Consider the following 18447-nt stretch of genomic DNA (forward strand, 5'->3'; position numbering starts at 1 on the left):
GACGGACAGGCAGTAGAGAGAGACAGGCAGTAGAGAGAGAGACAGGCAGTAGAGAGATACAGGCAGTAGAGAGACAGACAGGCAGTAGAGAGACAGGCAGTAGGGAGAGAGACAGGCAGTAGAGAGAGACAGGCAGTAGAGAGAGACAGGCAGTAGATAGACAGGCAGTAGAGAGATGGACAGGCAGTAGAGAGACGGTAAGGCAGTAGAGAGACAGACAGGCAGTAGAGAGAGAGACAGGCAGTAGAGAGAGAGACAGGCAGTAGAGAGACAGACAATCGGGAGAGAGACAGACAGGCAGTTCCCTACCTCCTCCCACTGCCACCTGCCTCCTCCATTTTTGGGGTAATGCTGTAATAAATTGGTTGTACTCTTGGATTGAGCAGACCTTCCCGTACAATTCTTATGACTCCATGAAGGACATAACTCTACCATTACAATTTACAATATAATTTAAAAAACCAAATACCCTTTTCAAACACCTTTCCATAAATACAGGTATTTTATCAACCAGCACATTTGAGTTCAGCCATAATATTTGTTCTTTCTTTTCAAGGGGATGAAATTAAAATTGTAGCCAGCTCTACAATGCTCATTTGAAAAACAGAGATACTTTGAAAATGAGACATAGCAATCTGCACAAAGGCAAAAATGCCATTTTTAAACAATGGATGAGCTTTTCTTAGTAATCTACTGGAGAACCATTTAGGGTTCAAGTAAAACTGTTGAATGAGTGAAGCTTTTAGAGAGAGGGTTTAGTGCTTTTATATTTAACAATCTCATCCCACCCAGTTCATATTCATTATATAGATAGGCTCGTTTTATTTTGTCTGGTTTAGCGTCCCAGATAAAGTGAAATATTTTTTGCTCGTATGATTTGAAAAATGCAAATCAATTTATAACATTTTTGACATGCGTTTTTTCTGGATTTTTTTGTTGTTATTCTGTCTCTCACTGTTCAAATAAACCTACCATTAAAATTATAGACTGATAATTTCTTTGTCAGTGGGCAAACGTACAAAATCAGCAGGGGATCAAATACTTTTCTCCCTCACTGTACCTACAGTGCCTTCAGAAAGTATTCACACCTCACCCCTTGAACATTTTGTTGTTACAAAGTGGGATTAAAATTGATTTAATTTTCTTCTTTTTTTGTCAACGATCTACACAAAATACTCTAAGAATATTTTTTATAAAGTGTCAGAATTTATGAAAAATTAAACACTAAATATCTTGATTAGATAAGTATTCAGTTCCCTTGTTAGAATCAACACCTGGATTGGACAATATTTTCCCCTTATTCTCGTAAAAATGATTCAAGCTCTGTCAAGTTGGTTGTTGATCATTGCTAGACAGCCATTTTCAAGTCTTGCCATAGATTTTCAAGCCAATTTCAGTCAAAACTGCAACTAGGCCACCCAGGAACATTTAATGGAGTCTTGGTAAGCAACTCTAATGTATATTTGACATTGTGTTTTGGGTTATTGTCGGCAGGTAGCCTAGTGGTTAGAGCGTTGGGACAGTAACCAAGGCAGCAGCTACTCTTCCTGGGGTTTATTATGGATCCCCATTAGTTCCTGCCAAGGCAGCAGCTACTCTTCCTGGGGTTTATTATGGATCCCCATTAGTTCCTGCCAAGGCAGCGGCTACTCTTCCTGGGGTTTATTATGGATCCCCATTAGTTCCTGCCAAGGCAGCTGCTACTCTTCCTGGGGTTTATTATGGATCCCCATTAGTTCCTGCCAAGGCAGCGGCTACTCTTCCTGGGGTTTATTATGGATTCCCATTAGTTCCTGCCAAGGCAGCGGCTACTCTTCCTGGGGTTTATTATGGATCCCCATTAGTTCCTGCCAAGGCAGCGGCTACTCTTCCTGGGGGTTTATTATGGATCCCCATTAGTTCCTGCCAAGGCAGCGGCTACTCTTCCTGGGGTTTATTACGGATCCCCATTAGTTCCTGCCAAGGCAGCGGCTACTCTTTCTGGGGTTTATTACGGATCCCCATTAGTTCCTGCCAAGGCAGCGGCTACTCTTCCTGGGGTTTATTACGGATCCCCATTAGTTCCTGCCAAGGCAGCGGCTACTCTTCCTGGGGTTTATTACGGATCCCCATTAGTTCCTGCCAAGGCAGCGGCTACTCTTCCTGGGGTTTATTACGTATCCCCATTAGTTCCTGCCAAGGCAGCGGCTACTCTTCCTGGGGTTTATTACGGATCCCCATTAGTTCCTGCCAAGGCAGCGGCTACTCTTCCTGGTGTTTATTACGGATCCCCATTAGTTCCTGCCAAGGCAGCGGCTACTCTTCCTGGGGTTTATAACGGATCCCCATTAGTTCCTGCCAAGGCAGCGGCTACTCTTCCTGGGGTTTATTACGGATCCCCATTAGTTCCTGCCAAGGCAGCGGCTACTCTTCCTGGGGTTTATTACGGGTCCCCATTAGTTCCTGCCAAGGCAGCGGCTACTCTTCCTGGGGTTTATTACGGATCCCCATTAGTTCCTGCCAAGGCAGCGGCTACTCTTCCTGGGGTTTATTACGGATCCCAATTAGTTCCTGCCAAGGCAGCGGCTACTCTTCCTGGGGTTTATTATGGATCCCCATTAGTTCCTGGGGTTTATTATGGATCCCCATTAGTTCCTGCCAAGGCAGCAGCTACTCTTCCTGGGGTTTATTATGGATCCCCATTAGTTCCTGTCAAGGCAGCAGCTACTCTTCCTGGGGTTTATTATGGATCCCCATTAGTTCCTGCCAAGGCAGCAGCTACTCTTCCTGGGGTTTATTATGGATCCCCATTAGTTCCTGCCAAGGCAGCAGCTACTCTTCCTGGGGTCCAGCAAAATTAAGGCAGTTATACAATTTTAAAACCATTACAATACATTTATTACAGAATTTACAACACATTAAGTGTGTTCCCTCAGGCCCATACTCCACTACCACATATCTACAACACAAAATCCATGTGTACGTGTGTGTATAGTGCGTATGTTTTCATGTGTGTGTATGCGTGTGTCTCTGCCTATGTTTGTGTTGCTTCACAGTCCTCGCTGTTCCATAAGGTGTATTTTTACATGATTTTTAAATCTGATTCTACTGCTTGCATCAGTTACCTGATGTGGAATTGATTTCCATGTAGTCATGGCTCTATGTAGTACTGTGCGCCTCCCATAGTCTGTTCTGGACTTGGGGACTGTGAAGAGACCTCTGGTGGCATGTCTGGTAGGGTATGCATGGGTGTCTGAGAATTTTACACAGACAGCTCGGTACATTCAGCTTGTCAACACCTCTTACAAAAACAAGTAATGAGGAAGTCAACCTCTCTTCCACTTTCAGCCAGGAGAGATTGACATGTATGTCATTAATGTTAGCTCTCTGTGTACTTTTAAGGGCCAGCTGTACTGCCCAGTTCTGAGAAAACTGCAATTTATTTTGCAGTACTACTTTAGTTTGCATGTATTGGAATATTTTTATTCTGTTCACTCTGTCATTTAGGTTAGTACTGTGGAGTAACTACAATTGTCAAAGCACAGCGTGGGTATCGTTCCACATATTTTATTTTAATGTGAAACTATGCAAAACATACAATAAACCCTAAACAAAACAACAAACCGTGACGAAGAGGTGCTACATACACTAACTCAAAATAATCTCCCACAAACACTAGTGGGAAAAACAACAACTTAAATATGATCCCCAATTAGAGACAACGATGACCGGCTGCCTCTAATTGGGAATCATACAAACAAACAAAAAAACCTAGAAAAAAGAACCTAGAACACAACATAGAAATAAATCAACTAGACAAAACCCCCAACATAGAAAAAAAGAAACTAGAACCAAACATTGAAATAAATAAACTAGACAAAACCCCCCCAGTCACACCCTGACCTACTCTACCATAGAAAAATACAAGCTCTCTATGGTCAGGAAGTGACATCAATGTTGTTGATCCATACTCAGTTTTCTCCTATCACAGCCATTCAACTCTGGAACTGTTTCAAAGTCACCATTGTTCTCATGGTGAAAATCCCTGAGCGATTTTCCTTCCTCTCTGGAAACGGAGGGCGCCTGTATATTTATAGTGACTGGGTGTATTGATTCACCATCCAAACTGTAATTATTAACTGAACTATGCTCAAATGGATTTGACAGACAGCTCGGTACCTTCAGCTTGTCAACACATCTTACAAAAAACAAGTAATGATGAAGTCAATCTCTCCTCCACTTTCAGCCAGGAGAGATTGACATGCATATTATTAATATTAGCTCTCTGTGTACATCCAAGGGCCAGCCGTGCTGCCCTGTTCTGAGACAACTGCAATTTTCCTAAGTCCTTTTTTGTGGCACCTGACCATACGACTGAATAGTAGACCAGGTGCGACAAAACTAGAGCCTGTAGGACTTGCCTTGTTGATAGTGTTGTTAAGAAGGTAGAAACTAGGGCCTGTAGGACCTGCCTTGTTGATAGTGTTGTTAAGAAGGTAGAAACTAGGGCCTGTAGGACCTGCCTTGTTGATAGTGTTGTTAAGAAGGTAGAAACTAGGGCCTGTAGGACCTGCCTTGTTGATTGTGTTGTTAAGAAGGTAGAAACTAGGGCCTGTAGGACCTGCCTTGTTGATAGTGTTGTTAAGAAGGTAGAAACTAGGGCCTGTAGGACCTGCCTTGTTGATAGTGTTGTTAAGAAGGTAGAAACTAGGGCCTGTAGGACCTGTCTTGTTGATAGTGTTGTTAAGAAGGCAGAGCAGTGCTTTATTATAGACAAACTTCTCCCCATTTTAGCTACTGTTGAATCAACATGTTTTGACCATGACAGTTTACAATCCAGGGTTATTCCAAGCAGTTTAGTCACCTCAACTTGCTCAATTTCCACATTATTCATTACGAGATGAATACTTATTGACTCAAGACATTTCAGTTTTTCATTTTGAATTAATGTGTAAACATTTCTAAAAACACAATTCCACTTTTGACATTATAGGGTGTGTAAATCAGTGACACACAATCACAAAAGCCCCATATCTGAGCTTTTATTAATGTGTATCTGGGACACACGTGTAAAACATCCACCGTTCAGAACTAGACTGTATTGGCTCAGCCTTTACTGCGTTCAGATCTGTGATGAACAGTAGGCCTATAAAGTAGTAGTGTTGCAATAATGTCCCCCAGCTTGGCCCTTCTGGTGTTTTAATGGTCTAGTTAACCTACACATCAACTGTAGCCTAGACTCGTTTTTTTAATGTAAGTATTATGGGTAAACTAAGCATGAGACAGAACGTTATTGATCGGTTTAAAACCCACCTGTCGCCGGTGTGAAGTCTTTAAATTACTGAACGGAGCTCCGCTGTCACATCAGGCCAAGACACCGAAACGCACGTGTTTTATACACACGGTTGTGAAGAAAAATATATATACTTTCTTTTTAAACTTTCGGTTCCTTTTTTTGTTGTTGCGCTCACCTGCATCAATCTACTCTCTCCTCGGACGGCGGTATGAGTGCTGCTGTTAGTCAGTCGGTCCCTTCGCAATGTAAATGGTACTGTAGCGGTTCATATCTCCCGGTACTTCCTGGTGTTTGTGAGTGGGTGGTTAGTACTATCGAGGATCCCTGGGACGCCCAAAAACCTACCTTTACTTTTAACCGTTTGAAATATGTCACTCTTTTTTGGGCCACTCGACCAAATTCACATAGAAATGTGAGTTATAGATCTATCATTCTCGTTGAACGCAAGTCTAAGAAGCCGAAGCTGTAGATCTGTTATATGTGCGTTTTTCCTCCGTCTTTTACTTTCGGTTTTGTACACCAGCTTCAAAGAGCTGAAAATACTATATTTTTTGGTTATGGAAAAATATATTTCACAGCGGTTTAGATGGTACAATGATTTTCTACACTGTAATTGCTTGTTTTGACACTTGAAATTAGGAGGACTATTCACATTTTAGACCGGCATTAGTGGAATGGTATCAAATAAATGAAACACGTAGTTTCAAGGTGTTTGGTGCAATTACATTTGCTACATTATTATGAGCCATTCTCCCCTCAGCAGCCTCCAAATTCATACATTTTATTGGTCATATGCACGTGTTTAGCAGATGTTATTGTGGGTGTAGCGAAATGCTTGTGTTTCTAACTCCAATAGTGTAGTTATATCTAACAAGTAATATCTAACAATTTCGCAACAATACACACAAATCTAAGTAAAGGAATGGAATTATGAATATAAATATATGGACGAACAACGTCAGAGCGGCATTGACTAAGATACAGTAGAATAGAATACAGTATTTACATATGAGATGAGTAATACATAGACTAAGATACAGTAGAATAGAATACAGTATAGACATATGAGATGAGTAATACATAGACTAAGATACAGTAGAATAGGATAGAATACAGTATATACATATGAGATGAGTAATACATAGACTAAGATACAGTAGAATAGAATACAGTATATACATATGAGATGAGTAATGCATAGACTAAGATACAATAGAATGGTATAGAATACAGTATATACATATGAGATGAGTAATACATAGACTAAGATACAGTAGAATAGTATAGAATACAGTATATACATATGAGATGAGTAATACATAGACTAAGATACAGTAGAATATTATAGAATACAGTATATACATATGAGATGAGTAATACATAGACAAAGATATAGTAGGATAGAATACAGTATATACATATGAGATGAGTAATACATAGACTAAGATACAGTAGAATAGAATACAGTATATACATATGAGATGAGTAATACATAGACTAAGATACAGTAGAATAGAATACAGTATATACACATGAGATGAGTAATACATAGACTAAGATACAGTAGAATAGAATACAGTATATACATATGAGATGAGTAATACATAGACTAAGATACAGTAGAATAGGATAGAATACAGTATATACATATGAGATGAGTAATGCATAGACTAAGATACAGTAGAATAGAATACAGTATATACATATGAGATGAGTAATGCATAGACTAAGATACAGTAGAATAGAATACAGTATATATATATGAGATGAGTAATACATAGACTAAGATACAGTAGGATAGAATACAGTATATACATATGAGATGAGTAATACATAGACTAAGATACAGTAGAATAGTATAGAATACAGTATATACATATGAGATGAGTAATACATAGACTAAGATACAGTAGGATAGAATACAGTATATACATATGAGATGAGTAATACATAGACTAAGATACAGTAGAATAGGATAGAATACAGTATATACATATGAGATGAGTAATGCATAGACTAAGATACAGTAGAATAGAATACAGTATATACATATGAGATGAGTAATGCATAGACTAAGATACAATAGAATGGTATAGAATACAGTATATACATATGAGATGAGTAATACATAGACTAAGATACAGTAGAATAGTATAGAATACAGTATATACATATGAGATGAGTAATACATAGACTAAGATACAGTAGAATAGTATAGAATACAGTATATACATATGAGATGAGTAATACATAGACTAAGATATAGTAGGATAGAATACAGTATATACATATGAGATGAGTAATACATAGACTAAGATACAGTAGAATAGAATACAGTATATACATATGAGATGAGTAATACATAGACTAAGATACAGTAGAATAGAATACAGTATATACATATGAGATGAGTAATACATAGACTAAGATACAGTAGAATAGAATACAGTATATACATATGAGATGAGTAATACATAGACTAAGATACAGTAGTATAGTATAGAATACAGTATATACATATGAGATGAGTAATGCAAGATATGTAAACATTATTAAAGTTACTAGTATTCCATTTATTAAAGTGGCCAGTGATTTCTAGTCTATGTACATAGGCAGCAGGGTCTAATGTGCAACTGATGGCCATTTAACACTCTGATGGCCTTGAGATAGAAGCTGTTTTTCAGTCTCTCATTTCCAGCGTTGATGCACCTGTACTGACCTCGCCTTCTGGATGGTAGCGGGGTGAACAGGCAGTGGCTCGGGTGGTTGTTGTCCTTCATGATCTTTTTGGCCTTCCTGTGACATCGGATGCTGTAGGTTTCCTGGAGGGCAGGTAGTCCCAGGGTCCTTAGCTTAGCCACGAGCTTTGAGGGCACTATGGTGTTGAACGCTGACCTGTAGTCAATGAACAGCATTGTCACATAGGTTTTCCTTTTGTCCAGGAGTGAAAGGGAAGTGTGGAGTGCAATAAAGACTGCATCATCTGTGGAGTGTGTCTAGGGTTTCTGGGATAATGGTGTTGATGTGAACCATGACCAGCCTCTCATTCATGTTTCAGTTGGATCACCATTAGTTCCTGTCAAGGCAGCAGCTACTCTTCCTGGGGTTTATTATGGATCCCCATTAGTTCCTGTCAAGGCAGCAGCTACTCTTCCTGGGGTTTATTATGGATCCCCATTAGTTCCGGCCAAGGCAGCAGCTACTCTTCCTGGGGTTTATTATGGATCCCCATTAGTTCCTTCCAAGGCAACAGCTACTCTTCCTGAGGTTTTTAGGCTTTTACTTTTTCAAGACATCTGCAATCCGCCCTGGCATGCTGTCAATTAACTTCTGGGCCACATCCTGACTGATGGCAGCCCATTCTTGCATAATCAAAGCTTGGAGTTTGTCAGAATTTGTGGGGTTTTGTTTGTCCATCCTCTCTTGAGGATGGACCACAGGTTTGTCAATGGGTTTAAGATCTGGGGAGTTTCCTGGCCATGGACCCAAAATATCGATGTTTTGTTCCCCGAGCCACTTAGTTATCACTTTTGCCTTATGGCAAGGTGCTCCATCATGCTGGAAAAGGCATTGTTCGTCACCAAACTGTTCCTGGATGGTTGGGAGAAGTTGCTCTCGGAGGATGTGTTGGTACCATTCTTTATTCATGGCTGTGTTCTTAGGCAAAATTGTGAGTGAGCCCACTCCCTTGGCTGAGAAGCAACAACACACATAAATGATATCAGGATGCTTTACTGTTGGCATGACACAGGACTGATGGTAGCACTCACCTTGTCTTCTCCGGACAAGCATTTTTCCGGATGCCCCAAACAATCGGAAAGGGGATTCACCAGAGAAAATGACTTTACCCCAGTCCTCAGCAGTCCAATCCTTGTACCTTTTGCAGAATATCAGTCTGTCCCTGATGTTTTTCCTGGAGAGAAGTGGATTCTTTGCTGCCCTTCTTGACACCAGGCCATCCTCCAAAAGTCTTTGCCTCACTGTGCATGCAGATGCACTCACACCTGCCTGCTGCCATTCCTGAGCAAGCTCTATACTGGTGGTGCCCCGATCCCGCAGCTGAATTAACTTTAGGAGATGGTCCTGGTGCTTGCTGGACTTTCTTGGGCGCCCTGAAGTCTTCTTCACAACAATTGAACCGCTCTCCTTGAAGTTCTTGATGATCCGATAAATGGTTGATTTAGGTGCAATCTTACTGGCAGCAATATCCTTGCCTGTGAAGCCCTTTATGTGCAAAGCAATGATGACGGCACATGTTTCCTTGCAGGAAACCATGATTGACAGAGGAAGAACAATGATTCCAAGCACCACCCTCCTTTTGAAGCTTCCAGTTTGTTATTCGAACTCAATCAGCATGACAGAGTGATCTCCAGCCTTGTCCTCGTTAACACTCACACCTGTGTTAACGAGAGAATCACTGACATGATGTCAGCTGGTCCTTTTGTGGCAGGGCTGAAATGCAGTGCAAATGTTTTTGGGGGATTCAGTTCATTTGCATGGCAAAGAGGGACTTTGCAATTAATTGCAATTCATCTGATCACTTTTCATAACATTCTGGAGTATATGTAAATTGCCATCATACAAACTGAGGCAGCAGACTTTGTGAAAATTAATATTTGTGTCATTCTCAAAACTTTTGGCCACGACTGTATAGTGCGTATGTTATCGTGTGTGTGTGTATGCGTGTGTCTGTGCCTGTGTTTGTGTCTCTTCACAGTCCCCACTGTTCCATAAGGTGTATTTTTATGTTCTATTAATCTATTTTTACTTCTGGCATGACTTACTTGATGTGGAATAGAGTTCCATGTAGTCATGGCTCTATGTAGTACTGTGCGCCTCCCATAGTCTGTTCTGGACTTGGGGACTGTGAAGAGACCTCTGGTGGCATGTCTTGTGGGGTATGACTTGTTTACGTGCTGCTGTGCGTTTTGTTGCCGATCTTACTTTGCTACCTGACTACCTCACGGTTTTTACTTTTTCATTACCGTATATTTTTAGTTTTTCCCTCACTCAACTTTTTTCATTCAACTTTTTCACCCTGGAGGTTTTATCTGGACATGGTTCGTCAGGACTTCAAACAGCCGAAGCTAAGTAACATTAACATGATGCCTTCTAATTGCAGTCGTTGTACTTATAATATACAGGAGAACGATCGCCTTACGGCAAGGATAGCTGTGCTGCAAGCCCAGCTTCAGACGCAATCGTTAGGCAAGGGTAATTTCAGTGTAGGAAAGGATGAAACAGCGTCTGTGCCACCAGTAAGTACAGATAGTAACGTTAGTATAAACCCCCTCGCACGGTCCCCGCAGCCGGACATCTTTCTCATGGCTTCTGGAGGGAAACGCTGTAGGAATGCTCAACCGGTGTCGCTTATTCAGCCGACAGAAACTTTCAACCGGTTCTCCCCATTAAGCGAGTCGGAGTCGGAGGCCGAAACTTCTCTGGTCTCTACTCTTCCCGTTGTGGGGTCTGAGACGCCGAAGGCTCCCACCATTAGCTCTGACAAATTGAAAACCCTAGTCATTGGCGACTCCATTACCCGCAGTATTAGACTTAAAACGAATCATCCAGCGATTATACACTGTTTACCAGGGGGCAGGGCTACCGACGTTAAGGCTAATCTAAAGACGATGCTGGCTAAAGCTAAAACTGGCGAGTGTAGAGAGTATAGAGATATTGTTATCCACGTCGGCACCAACGATGTTAGGATGAAACAGTCAGAGGTCACCAAGCGCAACATAGCTTCAGCGTGTAAATCAGCTAGAAAGATGTGTCGGCATCGATTAATTGTCTCTGGCCCCCTCCAAGTTAGGGGGAGTGATGAGCTCTACAGCAGAGTCTCACAACTCAATCGCTGGTTGAAAACTGTGTTCTGCCCCTCCCAAAAGATAGAATTTGTAGATAATTGGCCCTCTTTCTGGGACTCACCCACAAACAGGACCAAGCCTGGCCTGTTGAGGAGTGACGGACTCGATCCTAGCTGGAGGGGTGCTCTCATCTTATCTACGAACATAGATAGGGCTCTAACTCCTCTAACTCCACAATAAAGTAGGGTGCAGGCCAGGCAGCAGGCTGTTAGCCAGCCTGCCAGCTTAGTGGAGTCTGCCATTAGCACAGTCAGCGTAGTCAGCTCAGCTTTCCCCATTGAGACCGTGTCTGTGCCTCGATCTAGGTTGGGCAAAATTAAAGATGGCGGTGTTCGCTTTAGCAATCTCACTAGTATAAAGACCTCCTCCATTCCTGCCATTATTGAAAGAGATTGTGATACCTCACATCTCAAAATTGGGTTACTTAATGTTAGATCCCTCACTTCCAAGGCAGTTATAGTCAATGAACTAATCACTGATCATAATCTTGATGTGATTGGCCTGACTGAAACATGGCTTAAGCCTGATGAATTTACTGTGTTAAATGAGGCCTCACCCCCTGGTTACACTAGTGACCATACCCCCCGTGCATCCGGCAAAGGCGGAGGTGTTGCTAACATTTATGATAGCAAATTTCAATTTACAAAAAAAAAAACAATGACGTTTTCGTCTTTTGAGCTTCTAGTCATGAAATCTATGCAGCCTACTCAATCACTTTTTATAGCTACTGTTTACAGGCCTCCTGGGCCATATGCAGTGTTCCTCACTGAGTTCCCTGAATTCCTATCGGGTCTTGTAGTCATAGCAGATAATATTCTAATTTTTGGTGACTTTAACATTCACATGGAAAAGTCCACAGACCCACTCCAAAAGGCTTTCGGAGCCATCATCGACTCAGTGGGTTTTGTCCAACATGTCTCTGGACCTACTCACTGCCACAGTCATACTCTGGACCTAGTTTTGTCCCATGGAATAAATGTTGTGGATCTTAATGTTTTTCCTCATAATCCAGGATTATCGGACCACCATTTTATTGCGTTTGCAGTGGCAACAAATAATCTGGTCAGACCCAAACCAAGGAGCATTCAAAGTCGTGCTATAAATTCTCAGACAACCCAAAGATTCCTTGATGCCCTTCCAGACTCCCTCTGCCTACCCAAGGACGTCAGAGGACAAAAATCAGTTAACCACCTAACCGAGGAACTCAATTTAACCTTGCGCAATACCCTAGATGCAGTTGCACCCCTAAAAACTAAAAACATCTGTCATAAGAAACTAGCTCCCTGGTATACAGAAAATACACGAGCTCTGAAGCAAGCTTCCAGAAAATTGGAAGGGAAATGGCGCCACACCAAACTGGAAGTCTTCCGACTAGCTTGGAAAGACAGTACCGTGCAGTATCGAAGAGCCCTCACTGCTGCTCGATCATCCTATTTTTCCAACTTAATTGAGGAAAATAAGAACAATCCGAAATTTATTTTTGATACTGTCGGAAAGCTAACTAAAAAGTAGCATTCGCAAATGGAGGATGGCTTTCACTTCAGCAGTAATAAATTTATGAACTTCTTTGAGGAAAAGATCATGATCATTAGAAAGCAAATTACGGACTCCTCTTTAAATCTGCGTATTCCTCCAAAGTTCCATTGTCCTGAGTCTGCACAACTCTGCCAGGACCTAGGATCAAGGGAGATACTAAAGTGTTTTAGTACTATATCTCTTGACACAATGATGAAAATAATCATGGCCTCTAAACCCTCAAGCTGCATACTGGACCCTATTCCAACTAAACTACTGAAAGAGCTGCTTCCTGTGCTCGGCCCTCCTATGTTGAACATAATAAACGGCTCTCTATCCACCGGATGTGTACCAAGCTCACTAAAAGTGGCAGTAATAAAGCTTCTCTTGAAAAAGCCGAATCTTGACCCAGAAATTATAAAAAACTATCGGCCTATATCGAATCTTCCATTCCTCTCAAAAATGTTAGAAAAAGCTGTTGCGCAGCAACTCACTGCCTTCCTGAAGAAAAACAATGTATACGAAACGCTTCAGTCTGGTTTTAGACCCCATCATAGCACTGAGACTGCACTTGTGAAGGTGGTAAATCACCTTTTTATGACGTCAGACCGAGGCTCTGCATCTGTCCTCGTGCTCCTAGATCTTAGTGCTGCTTTTGATACCATCGACCACCACATTCTTTTGGAGAGATTGGAAACCCAAATTGGTCTACATGGACAAGTTCTGGCCTGGTTTAGATCTTATCTGTCGGAAAGATATCAGTTTGTCTCTTTGAACGGTTTGTCCTCTGACAAATCAATTGTAAATTTCGGTGTTCCTCAAGGTTCCGTTTTAGGACCACTATTGTTTTCACTATATATTTTACCTCTTGGGGATGTCATTCGAAAACATAATGTTAAATTTCACTGCTATGCGGACGACACACAGCTGTACATTTCAATGAAACATGGTGAAGCCCCAAAACTCCCCTCGCTAGAAGCCTGTGTTTCAGACATAAAGAAGTGGATGGCTCAAAACGTTCTACTTTTAAACTCGGACAAAACAGAGATGCTTATTCTAGGTCCCAAGAAACAAAGAGATCTTCTGTTGAATCTGACAATTCATCTGGATGGTTGTACAGTCGTCTCAAATAAAACAGTGAAGGACCTCGGCGTTACTCTGGACCCTGCTCTCTCTTTTGAAGAACATATCAAGACTGTTTCAAGGACAGCTTTTTTCCATCTACGTAACATTGCAAAAATCAGAAACTTTCTGTCCAAAAATGATGCAGAAAAATTAATCCATGCTTTTGTTACTTCTAGGCTGGACTACTGCAATGCTCTACTTTCCGTCTACCCGGATAAAGCACTAAACAAACTTCAGTTGGTGCTAAATACGGCTGCTAGAATCCTGACTAGAACCAAAAAATTTGATCATATTACTTCAGTGCTAGCCTCCCTACACTGGCTTCCTGTTAAGGCAAGGGCTGATTTCAAGGTTTTACTGCTAACCTACAAAGCATTACATGAGCTTGCTTCTACCTATCTTTCCGATTTGGTCCTGCCGTACATACCTACACGTACGCTACGGTCACAAGACGCAGGCCTCCTAATTGTCCCTAGAATTTCTAAGCAAACGGCTGGAGGTAGGGCTTTCTCCTATAGAGCTCCATTTTTATGGAATGGTCTGCCTACCCATGTGAGAGACGCAGACTCAGTCTCAACCTTTAAGTCTTTACTGAAGACTTATCTCTTCAGTAGGTCCTATGATTAAGTATAGTCTGGCCCAGGAGTGTGAAGGTGAACGGAAAGGCTGGAGCAACGAACCGCCCTTGCTGTCTCTGCCTTGCCGGTTCCCCTCTCTCCACTGGGATTCTCTGCCTCTAACCCTATTACAGGGGCTGAGTCACTGGCTTACTGGTGTTCTTCCATGCCGTCCATGGGGGGGGGTGCGTCACTTGAGTGGGTTGAGTCACTGACGTGGTCTTCCTGTCTGGGTTGGCGCCCCCCCCCCCCCCCTTGGGTTGTGCCGTGGCGGAGATCTTTGTGGGCTATACTCGGCCTTGTCTTAGGACGGTAAGTTGGTGGTTGGAGACATCCCTCTAGTGGTGTGGGGGCTGTGCTTTGGCAAAGTGGGTGGGGTTATATCCTGCCTGTTTGGCCCTGTCCGGGGGTATCATCGGATGGGGCCACAGTGTCTCCTGATCCCTCCTGTCTCAGCCTCCAGTATTTATGCTGCAGTAGTTTATGTGTCGGGGGGATAGGGTCAGTCTGTTACATCTGGAGTATTTCTCTTGTCTTATCCGGTGTCCTGTATGAATTTAAATATGCTCTCTCTAATTCTCTCTTCTCTCTTTCTTTCTTTCTCTCGGAGGACCTGAGCCCAAGGACCATGCCTCAGGACTACCTGGCATGATGACTCCTTGCTGTCCCCAGTCCACCTGGCCATGCTGCTGCTCCAGTTTCAACTGTTCTGCCTGCGACTATGGAACCCTGACCTGTTCACCGGACATGCATGTTGCACCCTCGACAACTACTATGATTATTATTATTTGACCATGCTGGTCATTTATGAACATTTTAACATCTTGACCATGTTCTGTTATAATATCCACCCGGTACAGCCAGAAGAGGACTGGCCACCCCTCATAGCCTGGTTCCTCTCTAGGTTTCTTCCTAGGTTTTTTGCCTTTCTAGGGAGTTTTTCCTAGGGAGTTTTTCCTAGCCACCGTGCTTCTTTCACATGCATTGCTTGCTGTTTGGGGTTTTAGGCTGGGTTTCTGTACAGCACTTTGAGATATCAGCTGATGTTTTTTATTTATTTATTTATTTATTTATTTCACCTTTATTTAACCAGGTAGGCAAGTTGAGAACAAGTTCTCATTTACAATTGCGACCTGGCCAAGATAAAGCAAAGCAGTTCGACAACATACAACAACACAGAGTTACACATGGAGTAAAACAAACATAGTCAATAATACAGTAGAAAAATAAGTCTATATACAATGTGAGCAAATGATGTGAGATAAGGGAGGTAAAGGCAAAAAAGGCCATGGTGGCAAAGTATAGCAAGAAAAACACTGGAATGGTAGATTTGTAGTTTGAAGAAAGTTCAGAGATAAAATATAAATAATATGGTGCAAAGGAGCAAAATAAATAAAATAAATAAATACAGTAGGGGAAGAGGTAGTAGTTTGGGCTAAGTTATAGATGGGCTATGTACAGGTGCAGTGATCTGTGAGCTGCTCTGACAGCTGGTGCTTAAAGCTAGTGAGCGAGATAAGTGTTTCCAGTTTCAGAGATTTTTGTAGTTCGTTCCAGTCATTGGCAGCAGAGAACTGGAAGGAGAGACGACCAAAGGAGGAGTTGGCTTTAGGGGTGACCAGAGAGATATACCTGCTGGAGCGCGTGCTACAGGTGGGTGCTGCTATGGTGACCAGTGAGCGGAGATAAGGGGGGACTTTACCTAGCAGGGTCTTGTAGATGACCTGGAGCCAATGTGTTTGGCGACGATTATGAAGCGAAGGCCAGCCAACGAGAGCGTACAGGTCGCAGTGGTGGGTAGTATATGGGGCTTTGGTGACAAAACGGATGGCACTGTGATAGACTGCATCCAGCTTGTTGAGTAGGGTATTGGAAGCTATTTTGTAAATGACATCGCCGAAGTCGAGGATTGGTAGGATGGTCAGTTTTACGAGGGTATGTTTGGCAGCATGAGTGAAGGATGCTTTGTTGCGAAATAGGAAGCCAATTCGAGATTTCACTTTGGATTGGAGATGATTGATGTGAGTCTGGAAGGAGAGTTTACAGTCTAACCAGACACCTAGGTATTTGTAGTTGTCCACAAATTCTAAGTTAGAACCGTCCAGAGAAGTGATGCTGGACAGGCGGGCAGGTGCAGGCAGCGATCGGTTGAAGAGCATGCATTTAGTTTTACTTGTGTTTAGGAGCAGTTGGAGACCACGGAAGGAGAGTTGAATGGCATTGAAGCTCGTCTGGAGGGTTGTTAACACAGTGTCCAAAGAAGGGCCAGAAGTGTACAGAATGGTGTCGTCTGCGTAGAGGTGGATCAGAGATTCACCAGCAGCAAGAGCGACATCATTTATGTATACAGAGAAAAGAGTTGGCCCAAGAATTGAACCCTGTGGTACCCCCATAGAGACTGCCAGAGGTCCAGACAGTAGGCCCTCCGATTTGACAAACTGAACTCTGTCAGAGAAGTAGTTGGTGAACCAGGCGACGCAATCGTTTGAGAAACCAAGGCTACTGAGTCTGCAGATGAGGATGTGGTGATTAACAGAGTCAAAAGCTTTGGCCAGGTCAATGAATACGGCAGCACAGTATTGTTTCTTATCGATGGCGGTTACGATGTCGTTTAGGACCTTGAGCGTGGCTGAGGTGCACCCATGACCAGCTCTGAAACCAGATTGCATAGCGGAGAGGGTGCGGTGGGATTCGAAATGGCCGGTAATCTGTTTGTTGACTTGGCTTTCAAAGACCTTAGAAAGGCAGGGTAGGATGGATATAGGTCTGTAGCAATTTGGGTCAAGAGTGTCACCTCCTTTGAAGAGGGGGATGACAGCAGCTGCTTTCCAATCTATGGGAATCTCAGACGACACGAAAGAGAGGTTGAACAGGCTAGTAATAGGGGTTGCAATCATTTCGGCAGATAATTTTAGAAAGAAAGGGTCCAGATTGTCAAGCCCAGCTGATTTGTAGGGGTCCAGATTTTGCAGCTCTTTCAGAACATCAGCTGAATGGATTTGGGAGAAGGAGAAATGGGGGAGGCTTGGGCGAGTAGCTGTGGGGGGTGCAGTGCTGTTGAATGCAGTAGGGGTAGTTAGGTGGAAAGCATGGCCAGCCGTAGAAAAATGCTTATTGAAATTCTCAATTATAGTGGGCTTATCGGTGGTGACAGAGTTTCCTATCCTCAGTGCAGTGGGCAGTTGGGAGGAGGTGTTCTTATTCTCCATGGACTTTACAATGTCCCAGAACTTTTTAGAGTTGGAGTTGCACGAAGCGAATTTCTGTTTGAAAAAGCTAGCCTTGGCGTTTCTAACTGCCTGTGTGTATTGGTTTCTAACTTCCCTAAAAAGTTGCATATCGCGGGGGCAGTTCGATGCTAATGCAGAACGCCACAGGATATTTTGTGTTGGTTAAGGGCAGTCAGGTCTGGGGAGAACCAAGGGCTATATCTGTTCCTGGTTCTAAATTTCTTGAAAGGGGCATGCTTATTTAAGATGGAGAGGAAGGCATTTTTTTAAAATAACCAGGCATCCTCTACTGACGGGATGAGGTCAATATCCTTCCAGGATACCAGGGCCAGGTCGAATAGAAAGGCTTGCTCGTTGAAATGTTTCAGGGAGCGTTTGACAGTGATGAGTGGAGGTCGTTTGACCGCTGACCCATTACGGGTGCAGGCAATGAGGCAGTGATCGCTGAGATCTTGGTTGAAAACAGCAGAGGTGTATTTAGAGGGCACGTTGGTTAGGATGATATCTATGAGGGTGCCAGTGTTTGCGGCTTTGGGGTTGTACCTGGTGGGTTCATTAATAATTTGTGTGAGATTGAGGGCATCAAGCTTGGATTGTAGGATGGCTGGGGTGTTAAGCATGTCCCAGTTTAGGTCACCTAGTAGCATGAGCTCTGAAGATAGATGGGGGGCAATCAGTTCACATATGGTGTCCAGAGCACAACTAGGGGCCGAGGGGGGTCTATAGCAGGCGGCAACGGTGAGAGACTTGTTTTTGGAGAGGTGGATTTTTAAAAGTAGAAGTTCAAATTGTTTGGGTACAGACCTGGATAGCAGGAC

At 42.7% G+C, this 18447-nt stretch overlaps 1 protein-coding gene across 1 annotated transcript in view; it reads right to left on the bottom strand.

The window, feature by feature from the left end:
* LOC106566288 (alpha-1,3-mannosyl-glycoprotein 4-beta-N-acetylglucosaminyltransferase C) overlaps positions 1 to 5751 on the bottom strand; it is a 43964-nt gene extending 38213 nt beyond the window's left edge. The window contains exon 1 of the mRNA XM_045692820.2: positions 5451 to 5751. Coding sequence (XP_045548776.1) covers positions 5451 to 5456 — 6 coding nt within the window. The 5' untranslated portion in view covers positions 5457 to 5751. The remainder of the gene's footprint in view (positions 1 to 5450) is intronic.
* Between the last annotated feature and the right edge of the window lie 12696 nt (positions 5752 to 18447).

This window comes from Salmo salar, chromosome 13, assembly GCF_965601325.2.
Source record: "Salmo salar chromosome 13, fSalSal1, whole genome shotgun sequence".
NCBI lineage: Eukaryota > Metazoa > Chordata > Actinopteri > Salmoniformes > Salmonidae > Salmo > Salmo salar.